Source organism: Topomyia yanbarensis, chromosome 1 (genome assembly GCF_030247195.1).
Source record: "Topomyia yanbarensis strain Yona2022 chromosome 1, ASM3024719v1, whole genome shotgun sequence".
Lineage (NCBI taxonomy): Eukaryota > Metazoa > Arthropoda > Insecta > Diptera > Culicidae > Topomyia > Topomyia yanbarensis.
The window spans coordinates 168,191,317-168,211,603 of NC_080670.1; the positions used below are offsets into that span (position 1 = coordinate 168,191,317).

A 20,287-nucleotide genomic window follows, 5' to 3' on the forward strand; every position below is an offset into this window, starting at 1 on the left:
GGATGTTTGACCATCTGGAAACGTGAAAGCACAGGGTTAGCACCCGCGCTAGCGAGAGAAAGCAACAAATGTGTTAAGAAACATAGAAACCACTTATACTTAAACTGCTTTCCAACGTCGCACAGATCCAGTTTATATAGCTGGCAATCGTTTAATGCACACTGCGCGAACAAAAGGCTGAGGGATGTGGCTTTGAGAAGTTGCACAAAGCAACACCGTCACGAAGCGACTAATCACACACCGCACAGAGATTGCATTACACCCGAACTGTCTGAGAGTTAGGGTACGAATGAAATTAAATTTTGTTTTGTTTCATGTTTTGTCATGATTTTAATGTCCGGACAAACCGTAACTCGCCGAGAATAGAAGTTAACATTTTATGAAAGAGAAAAGTTTTCTCTTTCGTCTATTGCTATGATTCATAATCGGCGCCTAACGTTTTGTTTGTTCGGAATTTCCTCTCAAAGTGAATTTTGATGCTTATTGGCCCTTCTCAAAAAACACGCGAGAAATATTTCAATGATGCAGAGTGAATAGGGCGAGAGACGAATAGTATGAAGCCAAAAATACCTTTTTGAGCAGACCAATCGTACAATGTAAATAAGCATTACTCATGCCTGAGTTGGATGAGAAAAGTATTGTACATGCATCAAAAAAGATATTAAAATTCTCGTCAGAATTTACTTAAATCGTGATTGTAAGGTACATTCTAGAGTATATGTATTAATAAGCACAAGCTTTAGAATTATTTCATCTCTTTGTTTCGAAATGCACATCATTTGCTGAATACATCTTACGATCACCATACGGTTTGCTTTTAAAATATAATAGGAATCATTAAAGTGTAACCTGTGGAAGCGGTTGCCAAAATGCTAGTGTTGAAATCATCATAAAGGGAGTGTTGCCGTTTTGACTGATTTTCACTCTTCGTTTCTCTCCCTATTCTCTCTGCAACGATGCTCTTTTCGCTCTTTTAAGTAAATTGGCTACTTGGAAAACAGTGTTGCCAAAAAAGTTGGAAGGTTTGAAAAGTTGTTGAAATGAAATTGTTTCGCGTGCATTAGTTAGAATGAACAGGAAAAGGAATTGAATTGATAGGATCGTTAGTTCTGAATCTGATGGAAATCCCCAAACGAAACGAAACATAATGACGACAAACCGGTGTTTGTTGAAAATATCGATGATAAAAATAATGACAACGTTTTTGATAAAAGAATGATTTGAGGCGAACGTATGGCTCGACTGGTCAATGTTATGAAACCAGTCGATTCGTTACAATCGAGTGACGATACGAGACAAGAATTGAAGGATAAATTGGATCCAAAGACTCACAAAATTAGTAGGTTTACAAACAGTAAAGATGATTATGCTAACCAAAAATAGTGTAATAAAACTTTGTAATCAATCTGTATGAAAAGTATAATGCTGGTATTCCGACACTCGGTAAACCAAAGTTGAAAATAATGAGGATGAGTGATCCGTATTCAGCGGATTTCTTCGTTGACTTATTTTTAACAGAATGAGGGCATTTCGATTCAAGATGTCATAGTTGTTTCTGATTTCTGAAATCCACGGTTAAACTACAACAAAAAAAAATTATACTTGAAGTTAATAAGGATACTTATAATGGACTTATAGTCAGCCTGTCTGGTGCACATTGGTTGGGATGAGTGTTCTGTTTTAGAGGCCTTTAACGTGTTGCGCTGCTTCAACTGTGCAGAATTTGGTCATAACAGTACGAGATGCGGAAATAAAGAAACATGTTTCAGATGTAATGAAGATAGATATAGATTTTAAATGCGTAAATTGTGTTAAAAAGAGTAATGGACGTAAAAGGAATTTGGACGCAAATCATCCGGCATTTAGTAAACTGTATTCAGTATAACAAAACTGATAGAATCGAGTTTTTTGATAGGTTCAATACTTTATGTTTACTTTTCCTCTATGGTACCCCACAACAAGGATAATATTCGGATTCCTTCTTGGTTCAGGTTATGCTTGTCGACTTTGATTTTTGATAGGAATCAGCTCTAATTTAGCAGAGAATCAATAAACGATAACACTGACAGTGAGTTGCAGTAGCAAACCATCCTTCAATGTGTAACTATTTGCAATCTCGAATTGTTTAGTAGTGAATTCCGGTGTCAAGCAGGTCCAAATGTAGATCGTGAATGACAAAGAAAGAATCGTTAGTTCGACTCTAGTAAGTGTCAACTCATCAACTAATTGATAAAACAAGAGCGGGTTTTGCATTTTTTCCAACAAATGGCTTTCCGTGTTGGCTTACAAAGCTCATCATAAACTGCAAAAACCGACAGAGGTACTTTGATAGTTTGGAAAGTAAATTATAAAGTGGAATGTAACATTTTAATTATTCAGAAAATTACCAATTGCTTCGAGCATAGTCATGTGGTACACGTTGGCGGAAGTTGGTGTGCACATTACCCGCATAAATCACAATGGCCCAACAATTAAGCGCCATCCATCACCACTCTACCTACGTTCGGTAATCTGTGTGTGTTTGTTCACCGAACGCACGGTAAGGTTGTTGAAATGGCATCGAGATGACCCAAATGAGAATTTTGATTACAAATAATTTGGGCAATGCGCACAACCATTCACAGCAACGTAAGACGACAATTACTCCAAATTCCATCGTTGCGTGTTATCAGCCGGCCTGGTCGTAAAAATTTCCAATATTCATAAACGTCAGAACAACCAAATCAACCCAGCGGACAGATTTGCGATGCTGTCGCAAATTACGCCAATCAAAATGAATAACCCTTTTTGCCATTTTCGTCCCCCACATTGAAGCATACGCAACGCTCCGGACTAGATCGCGCGTCTCGGCCCAAAAGCGTCGATCAGTTGGCGGCAACGGCAACGGCGACGACGGCTGAACGCAATTCGCAGTCCACCGCCAGTCAAGCGGCAACATCGACCGTAACAGCAGCAGCGGAGGAGAAAGTGCGGCTGAAAGTGAGAAGTGCCAGTGAAAATTTGATCGATTTTTCCTCGGGACGGCAAAGTGAAGGTATTTATGAAAATTTGGTAGCAGTCAGTGATCGGTGCCGGTTCGGTGGCATCAACGATTTAAGTGCTAGTGATGTTTTACCGCCACCACCAGTGCCACTGCCACCACCGCTACCGTCGGTCAGTGAGTGGATGAGATCACTGCTGGCCGAAACTGAAGATTACTTCGACGATTGTGAGGTGACTTATCACGTGAAAAGCATTCCGTCCGTAACGTTTAATGATGTGAGTGTGGGTTATTGTGGCACTGCAAGAAGAAAACTCGAACTGAACGGTGACAATCGGTGCAGTGATCTGCGGTACAAAATTGAAGAGTTTCGTCAGAACATTAAGAACCATCAACCAGTCAGGCAGTGCAAGTTGCAACCGGATGAGCTGCTGGACCCAGTCGTGATAACCTTTCGTACTTCGATTTTCGAAGAAGCTGAAGGTACGGAAGAGGGTCCGCGGGACAAATCGGAGTTTGTTTCTGGCTTGTTGAATATTTTCGATGCCGTCCTAAATCAAGAGAAGGAAGAAGAGCCACGTCAAAATATAACCGCTGATACGAATGGCCATGCAAATGACGTGATAAGACCGTATCGGGCGCAGGTAAACGAGCGCGATAGCACGGCGAGCTACGTTCGGTTATCGCAAAGCAAACAACACCCCGCAAGAGTCGCTATAAATTGTTTACTGGTGCAAAAGCATTTGCTGGAAGTTAGTTTGTGTCGTGTTGTGATTTCATACGAACGTCGACTGAAAGTGTTCCTACTGGTCGACGCGGTCGCTAAGTTGTTGCAACGCAGTAGTAAAGTGCTGAATAGGCGCCAAACCTACCTCAGAATCATGGGCGATTATTGCGCCAACTCGTACAGTCCGTTACGCGAATCGGTTGAGATCGACCGATATTTCCGGTTCCTGGAAAACAACGAATCTATGATTAATTTTGCGGCAGCCAAGAGGCGCCGTCGTCGTAGAGGTGAGCTTATAAATCCCGAGCTTCAAAGCAATTCGTCAAACGAAATCAGCTGTAGTAGCACCACGAGTGGAGTGCATTCCGACTGTGGAATGCCGGTGGAAGAGCACATATATCAACCCATTTGGACTTGCAAAACTGAAGGCTCTGAACCTGTATATGAATCTCCCCGGGAACACATCTATGACTATATTAAGGTGCAATCGGTACGGGATGAGCACGAATGGAAGGTGGTGGATGATTTCGCCTTCTCGAAGAGCAATCGTCGAGCAATTAGTCATCGGCCGGCTCCACCGATTCCGAACCGAAACCTACGCCATCCACTGGATCGGTACCGAAACGTTTGCATACTGTACAATCCGGCAGAACCGGCTAGCAATCGAATCGTGTACAACTATCGGCGTGACTACGTCTTTGACTACCGCGTCAAGGGTGGTGACGAATCGACGGACTCAGGTGCGTCATCGTCCGGGGAAGAAGCGGAGGACGACGACCTGGAGTTTTGCGATAGCTGTGCAGAATCGGATGCCGATGATGAGGAGGAAGACGAGCGGAAGCATTCTCGCGGTGTAATTTCTGCGGAAATCCCAAGTAAATACAGCTGCTACTCGATACCGGACTGCGTCCAGTATTGGAAGTTTATGCTGCTGAATGTCAACTACAATGACGACGAGGAGGATGTGGTGAGTGGGGTATTATTTGTTTTTTGGAACTGCCTCCCATCTGGTATCTAACGCACATAATAAAATACCAGTTACTAACACGCACGCTGTTTGCAATAACTAATTTTGCATTATTCATATGATGGTAGTTAGATTCCGCACTAAATTCCTAACCTGATGATAATTGCTATAGGTATGTAGCAAAGGGGGTTGATGCAAAATATGCGAATATGTTCCCTGCATTGTTTGTTGTTGTTAGTCAGCGGTGCCCTTCACTTGGAGAGCCGTACTCAACTGCTACGATGCACGATGCCTACCTACTGCAAAGTTCAGTGATCAAATCAGTGAGATAATGGTGATCACTGATTCGCATAAATAAAACGAACAGTGGGTGTTGGTCCCATTAACAGGGAAATGCGATTATTAGCGACCATTGCAAATTGATTGTTAATTAAAAAAATTGAATTTTAACTATAACCGCTTACGTCGTTTTCTGTCGTTCATTCACGATGGTAAGCTTTGGAGTTAGATCCACTGAAATTTCTGCGAATTAGCTTGATTAAACAAATACATGTAATAATTGTTAAAATTGTGAAGAGTTCATAACAATTACGTTGAGGTACGCAAGAATCGAGAAACATTGGGGTGTACGTTCGCAAAGCGTCGAATCCTGAATCGAGCAATGAAATTTGCAATTTTATAGCCGCTTTGCATGTTTTTTGAGGTTACAGCTACTGGAAGAAAGTTTTTTGAGGTTACAGCTACTGGAAGCGTTAGGTTGAGTTAAGCTTTCGGTTGGTCTCTTACGTTTGAATCGTTGCGCTGGATAGTCATTAGTCCAGTCTCAATATTTAGCTATTTGGTGCTTTTGCGTAGTTAATCGCACTCTTCGCTGGTAATTTGGTACATCATTCTGAATCTGTGTTTGTGTCCTGTCTGTCTCGTGAAGTGGACAGAGCTAACTCAGACTTTCACCCAGTTCTGGATTCTGGCCATCGCAATGGATTGAAGAAGCCGTGTAGAGACCGATCGAGGACATATTTGGCGGTCCGTAAGTAAATTATTGGCAAACGTTGGAACTTTGTGTTTCAAATTCATCTCATCAGTAACTAGTATCAAATTGGCGAGTTAAATACAAACAGGCAACTAGCCGATACTGAGGGATCTCTCAGGAAGCAATCAGAGAAGCACTGGTTTACTGACGCGAAAGCGAAAACAAACTGTTGTCCAACTTTATCTATGTTAGGTGTTGGACCTTTGATGCACATATTGGTTTAAACTAAGCTGCCCAATTCTGACGAAACAATTTGTATGTGAACCGTGGGCCTGAGCTTGGTGAACGATTGCGCTTGGTCACTGAATGATGTACGGATTTTTTCCTCAGAGTTGTTCAGCATAGTTAGTACCAACCAATGAACCGATTGTTTCCTTTTTGGGAGTAAATTTCGCATAGTGTTAGGCGCTTTCTTGACAAACAAAAAAGTCTGTTTTCACTTTCTCTAAAGACGCTGAATCCCTCTGGATAAAGACTCGCCATCTCTTTCTTATTCTTCTTATTTATCTGTAAGTGTCATTCCAATCGAGCACGAGACTTGTCAAAAACACTCAATCCAAAGAAAATCTCGTGCTCGATTGGAATGACACTGACAGATAAATGGTTACCAGCCAGTTGCTTTAATCGTCCGCAAAAGTTGTGTGAATGCTTGGATTTTATGTCTAACTTGCCACAAGTAGGTGCTAGTTACTGATGAGATGAATTCCAAACACAAAAATCCATCTGGTTTTTAAATCACGCAGTATTCGTCGTCAAGTTTTTAAGTAAAAAATGCTTTTTGAATTTTTTTTAACGAAAGAAGCTAGATGTTTAGAATTTAAGGATCAATTTTTCGCTTTAAAATATCTGGAAGTGAGATTCTTCACGTTTTATCAATTGTTATACTATGCATACGAATGCTTTGTTTTTTAAAGTGTGTAGAATTTAGTTTGTCGGTGTATTGCGCATCACTCAAAGCAAACATAAGGTTCGCGAGACGGGTATCATTTTCACTACATTACACAAAAATATTTCGTATTTGTATAAGATTGACGCTCGGACAGCTTTATATGGAACACAGACGTAGAACCGATTCAGAATAGTGTCGCGGTGTTTCGTGTCGTGTTGAGTTGAAATTTCTCCTTCACATCGTATGGGACCTCAGCAGGAAGGTAGCAACCGTACAAAATAGGAACAATCTTTTCCGTGATGTGCAGGAAGCATGATTTCGATCCACGTATCTGAACCGAGGAACCAGATCCAGACACTTGTCTCGATCTACCCAAGTAACCACTAAGCCGTGAAAATGGCATCAATTCGGTTATATAGACGCTTATAGAACAAGGTTAGCAGAGCTTATAGGGTCAATATCGTACTTTAGTGCTGTTAAAAAGGCCACTTTTGGCAAAATAGCATATGTATTGTGATAATATCATTCATGGCAAAAGACACCTGTACAGCCTGTGGACTGAGAGAACCAGCCAAAAAATTAAGCAGAAAGAGCAAAAAGGACATCACAGTTGGCTGGATTTGTTGCGACAGCTGCTTTAAGTGGTTTCACACAGTCTGCATACGGGCAAGTAATATACCTTTCCCGGAAATTGTCAACTATTGGTACTTCTGTGAGAAGTGTACCATACTCGGAACTCTTATTCAGAAACAAGCGTCGCCCTCTCATACCCCAGTTAATCCCGATCTCACCAAAGTCAACGAAACTATTATCGAGCTCTCGAAACAGCTGGAAAAACTCCAAACCGAGCTAACTACGAACTGTGTAGAATCGAAAAAGCAACTCGATAAATTAAGAAACCGAATTCAAGCTTCAGATCAACTCCGGGACCGACAGAAGGTGCAAAGTGCCTTGGTTAATACTCTAGAAACAAAGCTCGAGGTGATCGAATCTGGCGCTAAGCTTGCTAATACTTGTCTCCAAAGTGTAAATAAATACAGAATCGCAATTAATAAGATACCATACCGAGTTGGAGAAAACGTCAAAGATCTCGCGCTGGATATTTTGAGTTTTTTGGGTGTCGACGAACCGGTGTCACACGTTACCGATTGTTTCAGAGTTCCGGTTAAGCCCTCCAAGTGGAGTGACCGCTCCATTACGCCAACTATCATCGTCGTTTTCAGCCACAAAGAGGTGAAGGAAAAGGTTCTATATTTCAAAAACTACAAGCAAGCTAAACTATCCAAACTTCAGTCCGGACTTGCTTTGGAGTATAGATTTACTCTGAACGAGGTGCTATCCATCCAAGCCTTCAGAATACGTAATCTTGCACTTCGTCTCAAACATAAAAAGCTAGTCGACTCGGTGTTCGTCCGGAACGACGCTATTTCTGTTCGTCTGCCTCATCAGAAAAACTACATATCGATCACCGATCTTAATCAACTCCTGCAGCTGAACACGTCTCGCGAGGATTCAGCAGACGAGTCTTCGATTTTTTTCGACGCTATGTCCACCGATAATTTAGACATTACTAGCTGCAACACAAAATAGCACAATAAAGTAACGAGATCATGACAACTAACGGCAATCACCTGCGAATAGGGCAATTAAAACGTCCGCGGAATCGAAAGACACATCGACGGAGTTAAACTAATTTTAGACCGAAAACAGTACCACTTCTTCGGACTCAGCGAGACCAAGCTCAAAGCCAGCTCCCCAATTGGACCAGTTAAGATAACCGGTTATAATTTTGTACGACACTCGCTCCCCTGCGGAAGAGGACGGGGTGTCAAAACCTGCGGTGGAGTCGAACTGTATGTGGCGAAGCATATCAAAATCACCCCAATAATCAAATCTTCATTTGACCCTGCTGTTCCGATTGCTCAACGCGTGGAGTTTTTAGCCATTAGAGCCAAAATTAACAACCTCAATGTTGGTGTAGTAGTGCTGTACAATCCATCCGGCAACAACCAATTTCTAATTCAAAGATATGAAAATCTCCTACTTGATCTGCTCGAGTTCAGCTTCGACAGGATCTACATTGTCGGAGATTATAATGTCAACGTTTCTGCAGCACAACCTTCCAGCAACCTTACTGATTTACGACGGCTTCACCAAATCTTCAACCTTACTGTCCTGAATACTCCTCCTACCCGTATTACAGAAACTTCCTCGACTACAATTGACCTTTTGGTCACAGGCTCTGACACAATTTCTGACCACGAAGTTGTTTATCTAATCGCTGACATACGAGTGAGGAAACCACCCCCGCAAAGAAGAACATACAGAAACTTCCGCAGAGTCAACCTAGTTCGACTACAAGCAGATTTTCAGGCTAGAGACCAGCAGCCAATACTGGAATGCGCTGATGTCGATAGGAAAGCGGAGCTTGTGACAGAGGAAATACGAGTGCTTCTTGACCATCATGTTCCCGTGCAAACCGTTATAATACGCGATCAACGTACTCCATGGATCACAAGCGAAATCGAGCGAACAGTTAAACTCAGAGACCTGGCTTTTCAACTTTATTCGAGAAACCCAAACAGAACAAGAGGTGATCTTCAATGGCACGATTACTGCACCAAACGCGACAGAGTGAGGACATTGATTGCGACTGCAAAGAAGAAATATGCGGACAAAAACTTTTCTCCCGGGCTACCTGCCAAGAAACTGTGGAGTAATCTCCAGAGGGATGGTATTCACAACAACGCCAAACGTAACATAGCTGATACGCAAACTGATGTTCAGCAGCTAAATCAGTTTTTCGCCGAGGGTCACGCGCACCTTCAATCACAAAAACAGCAATCAGCTCCAACTTTACCTCCGCACGATAACGGCAGCAACACCAACTGGAATAGTACCACCCACAGAAGGTTCACATTCAGACGCACGGATGCAGCAGACGTGTCGAAGAGAGTCTTCGAAATATCATCAAACGCAACGGGTTCGGACAATATCCCCATATCGTTTGTAAAAATGCTTTGCCCTTTCATACTGCCTCTACTTGTAAATCTTTTTAATACCATCATCGACTCGCACAAGTTTCCCGAACTCTGGAAGAAAGCCATAGTCACGCCAATTCCGAAAACAGCAAATCCTATGGAACCTAAGGACTTCCGGCCGATAAGTGTGCTTCCCGCGATCTCGAAAATTTTAGAGAAAATACTGCTTCATCAAATTACCGAACACTTACAGGTAGCTGATCCGCCTCTCTTAGACAAGCATCAGTCAGGCTATAGGAAACAGCATAGTACCACCACAGCCCTAGTTAAGGTTGTGCATGATATATTCAACAATTTCGACGGAAATCTCTGCACTGTCATGGTACTTGTGGATTTTTCCCTGGCTTTTAATTGTGTTCGACACATAAAGCTGCAGCAAAAGCTCCAAACTGAATTCGGCTTCGATGAATCGGCTGCTCAACTGATTAGATCCTTCTTGCAAAACAGGAGCCAAGTGGTTAAGCTCGGCGAAGAGGTTTCCATGGAGAAGTTTCTTGTGGACGGAACCCCACAAGGATCATGCCTTAGTGCGTTACTGTTCAGTTTATTCATAAACAGCTTACCCCGCACCCTCAGATGTGAATATCACCTATATGCCGACGATCTACAAGTCTACATCTCCGGACCAATAGCTGATGTTAACATGTTGGTACACAGAATCAACGAAGACCTGTACTCTGTTGAGCGCTGGGCAGCCGAAAACAACCTTTTTCCCAATCCCAAGAAAACTCAAGCCATCGTTTTCTATAAGACAGGGTATATTGTTCCTACACCTGACATTATGTTCTGCGGAGAGGTTGTTGCAGTGAGTGATAGAGTTGTCAACCTAGGGCTGCTAATGGACAACAACCTTAAGTGGACTGACCAAATAAACGAAGCGACGATGCGAGCATACAACATTCTACGCACATTCAGACGATTTGCACCAGTACTGCCTCTTCAAGTACGTCTCAAACTAGTCCAAGCGGTAGTAATGCCCGTATTCACTTACTGTGACATAGTGTACTATCCTGGCCTCTCGGCAGAGCATAAAGAAAGACTGCACAGATGCTTTAAATCGTCGATTAGATTTGTCTTTAAAATGACAAGACTCGAAACAACAGCCAACGTGCGAAACGCGATTTTCGGCCATGATCTTCCCGACAACTACCGTTACCGAATATGCTGTTTTTTTCGCCAGGCGTGGGACGATAAACTTCCACAATACATCATGCAACATCTCCAGCGAGGGCTGATGGAACGTACAAGAACGTTCCTGATTCCGCAACACTCATCCAGCAGAAAAAAGAGCCTACTGATATACGGAGTTCCGCTGTGGAACAGGCTACCCACCAATATCAAAATCAAGCCAACACTGTCCTCCTTCAAACTAGCACTTAAATCAAACTAGCACAAAACTAAGACAGTATGTACTATTGTTGTTAAATTAATCTTCCTATGTATAACTTCTATTTAAAATAATTCCTTGACCTGATTTATAGTACTAAACTGACAGGCTATCGTACGATTAATAATAAACAATAAACAATAAACAAAATATTCGGCTGATATATTGCCTACAATTTCTGGTGGGTGGAATCCACTGATTGAAACAAAAACCAAACAAAACTGAAAGGAGGGTTTTTTTCTCGTTTGTTCTCTCATGGTCTTTCTGTCACATGCGCCATTTGATTTTTTTTTTTGGTACGGTGTACCTTTCAGGTTCGAACTTCTGCTTTGGCGTTACTATGTTTCAGCGCGCTTGTCGCTTGATCCATTTGGGCGTTGGCTAATCTAACTAATATTTGCCGTTTTTACATTGAAAAATTTCTGTTGTGATTACACTTATAATTAGACGCAGGATTTTGATCATACTTTAACAATCATTAGTTCTATACAAAATTGAAACAAAATGTACCATATTATTTTATAGCTTGAAAGATTTGTGCCCTTTAATTTGTTTACGCAAAATACCCAAATCTCGGAAGCAGATAAGGTTTCTTATCTTTACAAAATGCGTCATATCATATTTGTTTTAATTTGGAATTTATTGTTTAAGAATAATGGAAATATTAACCATAACAAGCATTAAAATGGCATCAGTGACTACCGTATCTAACTTATAACTACAGGGTTTATAAGCTCTACAGAAGTGCTTCATATACTCAAATACGGCCTGTTTTAATGTTTGATATTCGCAGTGTTTACAAGCTTGTATAAAGTATATAGACATCTTGTGTAGAGCCTATAAGCATCGAAAAGCTGTTAGAAGGTGAATATAATGCTTTAGTGCTTAGTGATTTCCTGGGTAAGCACTAAGTCCGGACCTGGTTCAGACTCGGTTCTGGTATGGGAAAATGGGATGACTTAGATGCGGGGACTGGTACTGGTTCAGAGACTGGATCCATGCACTGGTCTGGATCTTTGTTCTTGTACAAATCCCGGAAAGTCTGGACCTTAATCAGATTCAGACATCTCTAACTCAAGGTGAGTCCGGTACAAATTTTTGTTGTTTTAATTATACTTTTCAATCTACCCAGTCCAAAAATCCAGAATATCGGCTAGTTTGACTCAGTACTAATACAATGACCGGCCGAATTATCCCACATATGAAGAGAGTCGAGGTTGAAATTTGCTGAAAAACTGTATTGCCCAGCTCCCACCAAACCAAACTGTTCATACTGTGTAATGAATCAAAAGTGTGATCAAAAGTGCAACTCCTTTGACCCGACAAATTATTAACATTGAAAAGTGTCAAAAACAAACTTTTTCTTACTTTTAGTAGCTGGTAGGTTAGCATGGCTACCAGTATCACAGTTTTTATAATATATTTGATCGAAAAAGTTATTTTTTCATTTGGCAACCGTGAAAAAAGTGTGATAGCTAATCAAAGTTTGTCATTCCACTGTTTATTATCTTTATAGAGGTTTAATAACACAATACGCTAGTGCTTCGTCTATTACCATAAAGATAATAGAATCTTATTCAAAAGTAATAAATACTTACGCGAATTCAATCACACTATGTGGGTAAAGTTTTTCGAAATGTGAACTTTTACGCGGACTAAAATGTATTCCCTAATTCGTATACAATGAACATGAAATCTGGAATAAAATCCACCGTTCAAGTCATCTGTCAGTATACAGTATAGTCAGCACTCCTTTCGCAGCAAGAGGAAAGCTGTGGCCTATTTCTAGTAGAAGAGAATACAACAGGCCACTTGCTCTTCTTCATTTTCTCTACTAGGCCCTTCCGAAAATCTGAAGACAACATGCGATTATGGTTGCCATATTGCATGCTTTTCATAAATGTTGAAAATAACCCAGATAATCAACACGCATTAGTGTAAGCAGTAAAATAGCATATAATTTGCGTTTCAGATGCTTCTTGCAGTATATCAGCATTCTATATGCAAAACAGTTGTTAATCAGCGTTCAAAAAACTGTTTAAAAACTTCTTGTCAGTAAGCAGCATTCTGAATCCACAACAGTAAAAAAGCATTTTCAGGGCACAGCAGTAATGTTGCCGTATATTTTGCCAAAAGCGACTTTTAAATAGCATTTAAAATGGCTTAAATGCTTATCAGGTAGCCGTTAAGACGCATTTGACATGCTTATTGGTTTTTTGGGAAGTGCACCTTGAACGCAAATAAAACAAAAATGCAATTTCCAGTTGAATTGAAAATTAAATTTTATTCCTATTGATATCTCTGTTAACAATAGGCATAGCTATTTAAAGCGATTCACGAATTTTATTCCATTTGCGTGGAATAGTGATGTTCACGAAAAGTATCCAGAATAGATCCAGCAGCACTGTTATTATCAGCAGCTGGTATTGAGATTAGGAGTGGATCAATTTAACTCGCGATTATCGTCTCTTCCCTTGGAAAGATTTCAAACAAAATTTACTACACTACATTACTATATTAGCACCCAGTGCTAAATTGTAAACTCGTCGTGTAAACCCATGGTAACTAAACTAGCGACATCTGTACAACAGCGCATTGCATAAACGTTATTCTGGAAGCTAGTGATGTCTGATTTTTGCAAATAATCGATTACCGTTAATCGAATAATTTTTGAGAGCTTGATTAATTCATTCGATTAATCGACCAATATAATCGATTAAAATCAATAATCGATTACTTAGTAAATCCTAGTTTGTCAACCAAAAAAAAAAAGGTCGCTTGACACATTTTGAAAAATTGGGAGAAGTTTGGTCATATTTTTTTGCCCTGCGACTTTCATTTTCAATGCCACCCTTTATTAATTATGCTCTCGATTAATTGATAGCAGCTACTCGATTTGCTCGATTATACCGAAAGCTTGTAATCGATTATTGATTTTTCGATTATTTTAGAAATTAATCGATTATTTGCGTTAATCGAGTAAAAAAAGACATCACTACTGGAAGCGAAATGGAAAATCGCTGACGTCGCATTTTTCGATTTTTCATGGGACTTTGATTGCAATTGTCAAATTTAAAGAATGCAGAACAACGACTGCATTTTTACAGCACTGTAAAATTACAATTATTTATTGTTCTATCTTTTTTATTGACGACTACAAGTAAGTCAATTTTCCTTCTTTTTACTTTTTTTTTGTTTTATGTAGCTCATGCATCCTGCCAACATTGAATTTCTCAAAAGTTCCGGGGAACGCCAAATTCGAATCCTTTGCATACACCTGGTTAGAAGCGATACACCGAATCATTTAAATTTTCCCCTTAGAAAATTTGACAGTTAAAAGATTGCGAGATAGGCCGACGAAATCGGTTGCAAATTTAGTCGACATATTAATTCAACTACTAGTTCATACCAAATCCCTCTCGCAGGTTGATGGGATTGACGGTATTGTAAACATCATCAAGCTACAATATATTCAATAGAGTTATCTAAATATAAGGACCTTCGCTCTTTTTAGTGTCTATTTGCACCAAGTGCTACTACTAGAAGTTAATTAATTCTCATGTTAATAATCCACCAATCATTATGACTACTCAGGATTTGATTTATATAAGAAGCCCGCTTCAAGATGTTGATTACAATACACCTCGGTAGTGGTGTATCGAGGAGGCCGGGAGGGCTGATATGAGTCTTTTTCTGTTCAATACCTTTCCTCTATTTATTCGCTCATAACCAACATCAACCAGTAACAAAAAGATAATTGAGAAAGGATGTGCTATGTGTGGTGGTTGGCTATTGAAATATTAGTAGTGTTTGAAGTACTAATGCATATCTTTCATGTGATGATCGTAACTTCAGCTGTATCTTGTACCTGTCTAATCTATTACGTCTCTCATATATTGTCTTTTATTTCTTTTTTTTTGAGTCCTATACTGCCATTATACACCCGCCTTCAGCAGGGACAGCAAAGATGGTGATAGTGAACGCCTTAACACTCACACATTCTCAACCACCCTTTGCGATTTTCCAAGCAACCTACGCCTGCGAACTCGCAAACATGATTTCACTCCGGTGGTAAGGTGAACGTCTTATCACTCATAAACTTACCAACGCGTTCTCAAGCGTCAACCTACAAACTCCCGCGCTATCATGAGTCGGAATCGGAAGTCTCTATCCTCGGTACCAACAGTCTAGATCCCTATTAATTAATAAAAAAAATAAAATTGAAAAATTAAGAAAACATGACTCCCATATCCACTAGACAAAACGTTCCATGGTGACATGACCGGGCCCTAGTAACAATTGAGGTTTTTATGGAAGTTTTGTAGCCAATCATAAAACTTAGATTGCACTTGTAGCATGCTATAAAACTTCAATTGTTACTTGGGGGAACTCTAGTGAAATGGGGTAACTCACTCCCTGTCAGAATGTGATCCGTACACCGAAAACTAAATGAATGACGGTCCGCGAATATGTGAATGGCCGCAGGGTTTCAACATACGACATACGAATGCTTAAGCCCTTCGCGATCATCCACGCACACCTATGCCCGCGATCGCGCATGCTTGATATCACTCCGGTAATTATGTGAACGTTTTAGTACAAGTTACAAACGCGATCTCAAACGCAAACGCGCGCGATCATGAATCGGTCACGTCCGGAAATCTTTACTCTTCATTCTACCATCTTAGGTCCATACATTCAGTTGGACCAACCAAAAAATAAAGTTCATATCCACTAGACCACCCGTTCTACGGCGGAATGACTGGGAACTTTAGTGATATGTAAGAATTCACTTTCTTCTAGGATCTGAAGTGTGAATCAAGTCCTTACGTTGGCACAGCTTCAAAAAACAAGTGATCTGAATCGTACACGAAAAAATAAGAATCAGATTCACGGTCCGCGCGCGATCATTCTAGCACACATGCGAATATGCAAAAGGCACACGGTTATAAAATAGAATTTATACACGCGAAGTTACATACACGTTAGCACACGCGACATACAAACGCACACGCGATCAAACACGTTAACGTACAAATGCTCGAGCCCTTCACGATGATAAACGCTATCGCGAGTCCCTACGCCCGCACATACCTGTACCGTACAATGAATATCACATTCAGAATCACGGCCCGCTACAATTGGCCTAAAGCATTGTTTTAGTTGGCGCCATTCGCCTGTCTCGTCTGCAAATTGTAGTATGTGATTCTGACGGGGAGCCCTTCCGAGAACCTAGCTCTACAGCTCCAGTAGGACAACTCTCGAAAAAAAACTACCAGTTCAGACTAAATCGATGAGTGCCGATGTATGTTTCTCCTCGAACTACTAATCAGCAGATTAAATCAGTTTTCGTTGGCAGCTGATTAAATCGGTAAAGGAAGTATTGCTTCTTGATGCTGATTAATTTGAGGTTATAGTTCAAGTGCTTGTTCACAGTTTTATTTGCGTAGTTAGCAGCGAATTCATGCAAGGGACGATCCATAAATGACGTAGCATTTTTGAGTGATTTTTAACACCCCCCTCCCCCATCGTAGCTTTCCTCACAAACCTCTAAGTACCCCCCTGGTAATTACGTAGCTTGGCGGAAATTCACCCCCACCTTGTCCCCGTAAAATTTAAAAAAAAACGAAGAACGATGTTAGTTATTCCCCTTTAAAAAAGCTACGTAGTATGACATGACCCCCTACCCCCCTGTCGTCACACATCATCACAAAATACAAAACTCCCCCGTCCCCCATATAATGCTACGTCATTTATGGATGATCCCCAAAGTATAAGGCAAGTGGAAATATAATATTTGATTGGAACACGTAAAATATCTAGTACAGTCGTGATTCGCTGGTTGGGCTACAACCTCTGTCCAACCAACGAATTTGATTTACTTGTTGGACCGACTGACAAATGTCAAAAACTCTCCAAAGAAGACATTACTAGTGTAAAAGTTTGTTAGATAGATTGTCAAAGTAAATTTGACATGAGATTTTGATGTTCAGATGCTTTTTAGTTGGACAATGGTTCAACTAGCAGACGTCCAACTAAAAAGCGGAGTACACTCAGGTTTTTTTACGCGGGGGATACAGGCCGCGTAAATGAAAACCGCGTAAATTTCAAAATCCGCGTAAATGAAAACCGCGTAAATTTCAAAATCCGCGTAAAAAAATACCGCGCAAAAAAAAACGCGTAAAAAAAACTTGAGTGTATATGGAGAAATCGGAATCCATCCGGAATCGCAAATGAAAATTCATCTGAACAGTGTTTGGAAAAGAGTCCGGAGTGAAGTATAGGCTTGCTCATTTTGTGTCCCAGTTTCACCTAAGCGTCGGAGCCACAAGGTGTTTGTTGAATATCATTCGAGCTGCCAAAGTGTCGTTCTACTTTACTGGAAACTTCAATGGATAAAGTAGGTCCGAAAAAAAGTTGCACTCGGTGAAGATTCAATAGTTTTTGCGATGCTGGAAATTTTTCTTGATATCACTCTTGATGGACTTCCCAGAGGAAAGAATTGCAGGTGTTTTAGCCAATTCTCGTTGCTTTTCCCAGTCTTCGGGATATCTCACCCTTTTCATTGGATGTTATTCAGGTTGGAAAGAGCCTTCTAACTTCGACAATTTCCTTGCTGATGTTGTGTTGGAAGTTAATGAGCTATCGGAAAACGGTGTAGCACTTCAACGTGAATCTGGAAAACCAAAATTGAAATTATCTATCCGGTTGTTTATATGTGATCGTCCTGCAACTCGCAAAATAAACGGTGTAGTATCACACGTTTGCAGACCTGGATGCCCCAACTGCATTCAGATCGGCAAGACCTCCGAGGAATAGAGCTCCGAGGAGTATTTTCCTCGAACTGATACCTCTTTTCGCAGGAGAATCTGTCCTGACCATCATAAAAATCAATGTGTTTACGGAGTGGAACGAATAAATGGTTTAGATACGGTTCTGTGATTTGGAACTGATCCTATGCACGCTTACCACCTTGGTGTTGCAAAAAAAGGTGCTGGAGAGTATGTTGGGGAAACTAAAAAACCGTGTCATTCAGGCCAGAGATTACATAAGTCTGCCCGAGAACAAGCTGGACGGTTCTACTCTGATCTGGAAGCTTTCATTCCACAAGAATTAGCTCGACATCCGAAAGCTTTTGAAGAGCTTCCACATTTCATAGTAATAGAATTTCGATTATTTGATTCTTATGCTGGTATCCTAATCACCAAACAGTTTTATTAGAAAGAGCAGCACGAACATTTCTTACTGTATTATTGCGCTCTTCGGTTGCTATCCATGAGAACACCTACTTCTAAGCAGATAGAATTGGCTCGGAAATTTTTTCCGGGAGTTTGTGCAAGAGTTTTCTAGTTTTTACGGGTTAAATAGCCTCACACATAACGTGCATGTTCTACTCCATCTGCCCGATTATGTTAAACTATTCGGAAATCTTCCATCTAAAAGCGCTTTCAACAACAAATTTTGCAACACTGTATGATTAAAATAATTATTTTTGTTTTGTTTCTTGAAAAATTTGCGAAAGCTAGATAAAAATTTTCATTGTTTCTTTCAACAGATTATGACCGAAAAGACACTAACCGTCATTGCGCAAAATGTCGACACAAGTCTACCAATTCCTGCGGGAAACAGCAGTCCCAAAGTACTTCCCCAAACGCCCCCGTCGCCTTCGATACCGAATCTTCACCAGGGCCTTAAGTTTACCGGTACTACAGTTAAAAGGTAAATCGATTTATTATTTAATCAAATATCAGATAAACCATTCTGAAGAACATATATAACAACAACCCACTCATTCCAGCATATCGCACATCGCCGTTTCGGACAGCTGTCCCGGGACGTACAAATCGAAAAGTATCGAAAACCTGTCGGATGTCGGTTCCCAGACGAAGGAGAAATCACCAACCCCGGGGAAGCGGGAACGGTTGCGGAATATCCTGAAGCCAGTCAGTTCCAGCTTTATGCGAAATTCCGAGGATGGATTGGTGTTCGGTGTCGAGCTGGATCAGGTGGAACGTGACGAAGTCCTTCAGGTGCCACGATTTATCGTGGAAGTGGTGGAAATTCTAGAGAAAACGGAGTACCTCGAAACTAGTGGACTGTACCGAGCTTCGGGGAATAAGAATTCCATTGAAAACATCAAGAAGAAGATGAATGAGAAACGATCGCCGAAAAAGTACGACTGTCTCAAGAAGCAGGACGTCCACTCGCTGACGGGGTCGCTGAAGCTGTTCATTCGAGAGTTGAAATCACCGCTGATACCGAGGGACGTGTACGAACAGTGTGTTCAGAAAACCAAAGGTTTACCCATAATGATGCCTTAATTGCGTTGACGTTTTTTTGTAATAACTAATCACCTCTCTTCCAGATGAAGCTGAAACCATTGAAAACATCAAATTAGGGTTAGAACGAATGAAAATTATCAATAGGAATACGCTAAAGTACCTAATTCGTCACTTGAAATGGTGAGTGCAACTATTGATTGAATCAAGAAATTACAACCTATAAACGAAATTCATTTTCAGCGTTCATGAGCATAGCCACGTGAACATGATGAACTCGTCCAATCTGGCCATCGTATGGGGAGCGTGCCTTTTTGCTTCCACGCTCGGTCTGATGGAGAGCTACGAGAACAATGACTTAGGTAGGATTAATACGCTTGTGAAGCAGTTGGTTGATCATTACAGTAAGATTTTCTCCAGTGATAAGTGAAAGGACCATTAGTCAACAGACACACTCTTTTTTTCGGTTAGCTTGTTGCCTTTTTATTGTATATTGTAATGTAATTTACTGTATTGTTGTAGGTTAAATATTGTTATACAAAAAAAAAATGCAGAACGAGATAGGACTCGTTATCCACAAATTCGTTTATTCGCATATCACATGGGCCAAAGCGTGCTTCCGGATGGCTTGTATTGAACTAACTTGTTTGGAAATGTTGCATGCAACGTGTTGTAGAAACTTGAAAACGAGTGTATAACAGTTGGCACTCAGACTAAAATGCGCATTACTACTGAGAAATTCTTACAAAAAACAAGTTGGTTTGGGGATCGGTTTCAATCCATTAGAACATGTTCTGCTACGACCATGTAGAATTTTATATAGAAATTTTAAAATGAAACTGGGACTAGAACAGTTTTGTCTGGAACACGCGTGTTTTCCTGTTTTAAACCTGAACACACACAAAATAATTATCCATGTTTAATCCTACGAAGTATTTCTTTATTTTTTATTCAAAATTACATTTTCATTTTAAATCATGCAAG

At 40.6% G+C, this 20,287-nt stretch overlaps 1 protein-coding gene across 5 annotated transcripts in view; it reads left to right on the plus strand.

Annotated features, from left to right (window-relative positions):
* The window catches only part of LOC131680597 (uncharacterized), a 60,029-nt gene extending 40,074 nt beyond the window's left edge, over positions 1–19,955 (plus strand). For 3 of the 5 annotated variants that reach the window (XM_058961319.1, XM_058961313.1, XM_058961322.1), the window contains exons 3-9: positions 2,815–4,674; positions 18,580–18,743; positions 18,823–19,322; positions 19,390–19,486; positions 19,547–19,665; positions 19,724–19,769; positions 19,826–19,955. In XM_058961319.1, coding sequence (XP_058817302.1) covers positions 2,815–4,674; positions 18,580–18,743; positions 18,823–19,322; positions 19,390–19,486; positions 19,547–19,665; positions 19,724–19,769; positions 19,826–19,940 — 2,901 coding nt within the window. In that variant the 3' untranslated portion in view covers positions 19,941–19,955. Of the gene's footprint in view, positions 1–2,814; positions 4,675–18,579; positions 18,744–18,822; positions 19,323–19,389; positions 19,487–19,546 lie in introns of all 5 variants that reach the window. The other 2 variants (XM_058961335.1, XM_058961328.1) reach the window with 2 other exon arrangements.
* Positions 19,956–20,287: the final 332 nt, after the last annotated feature.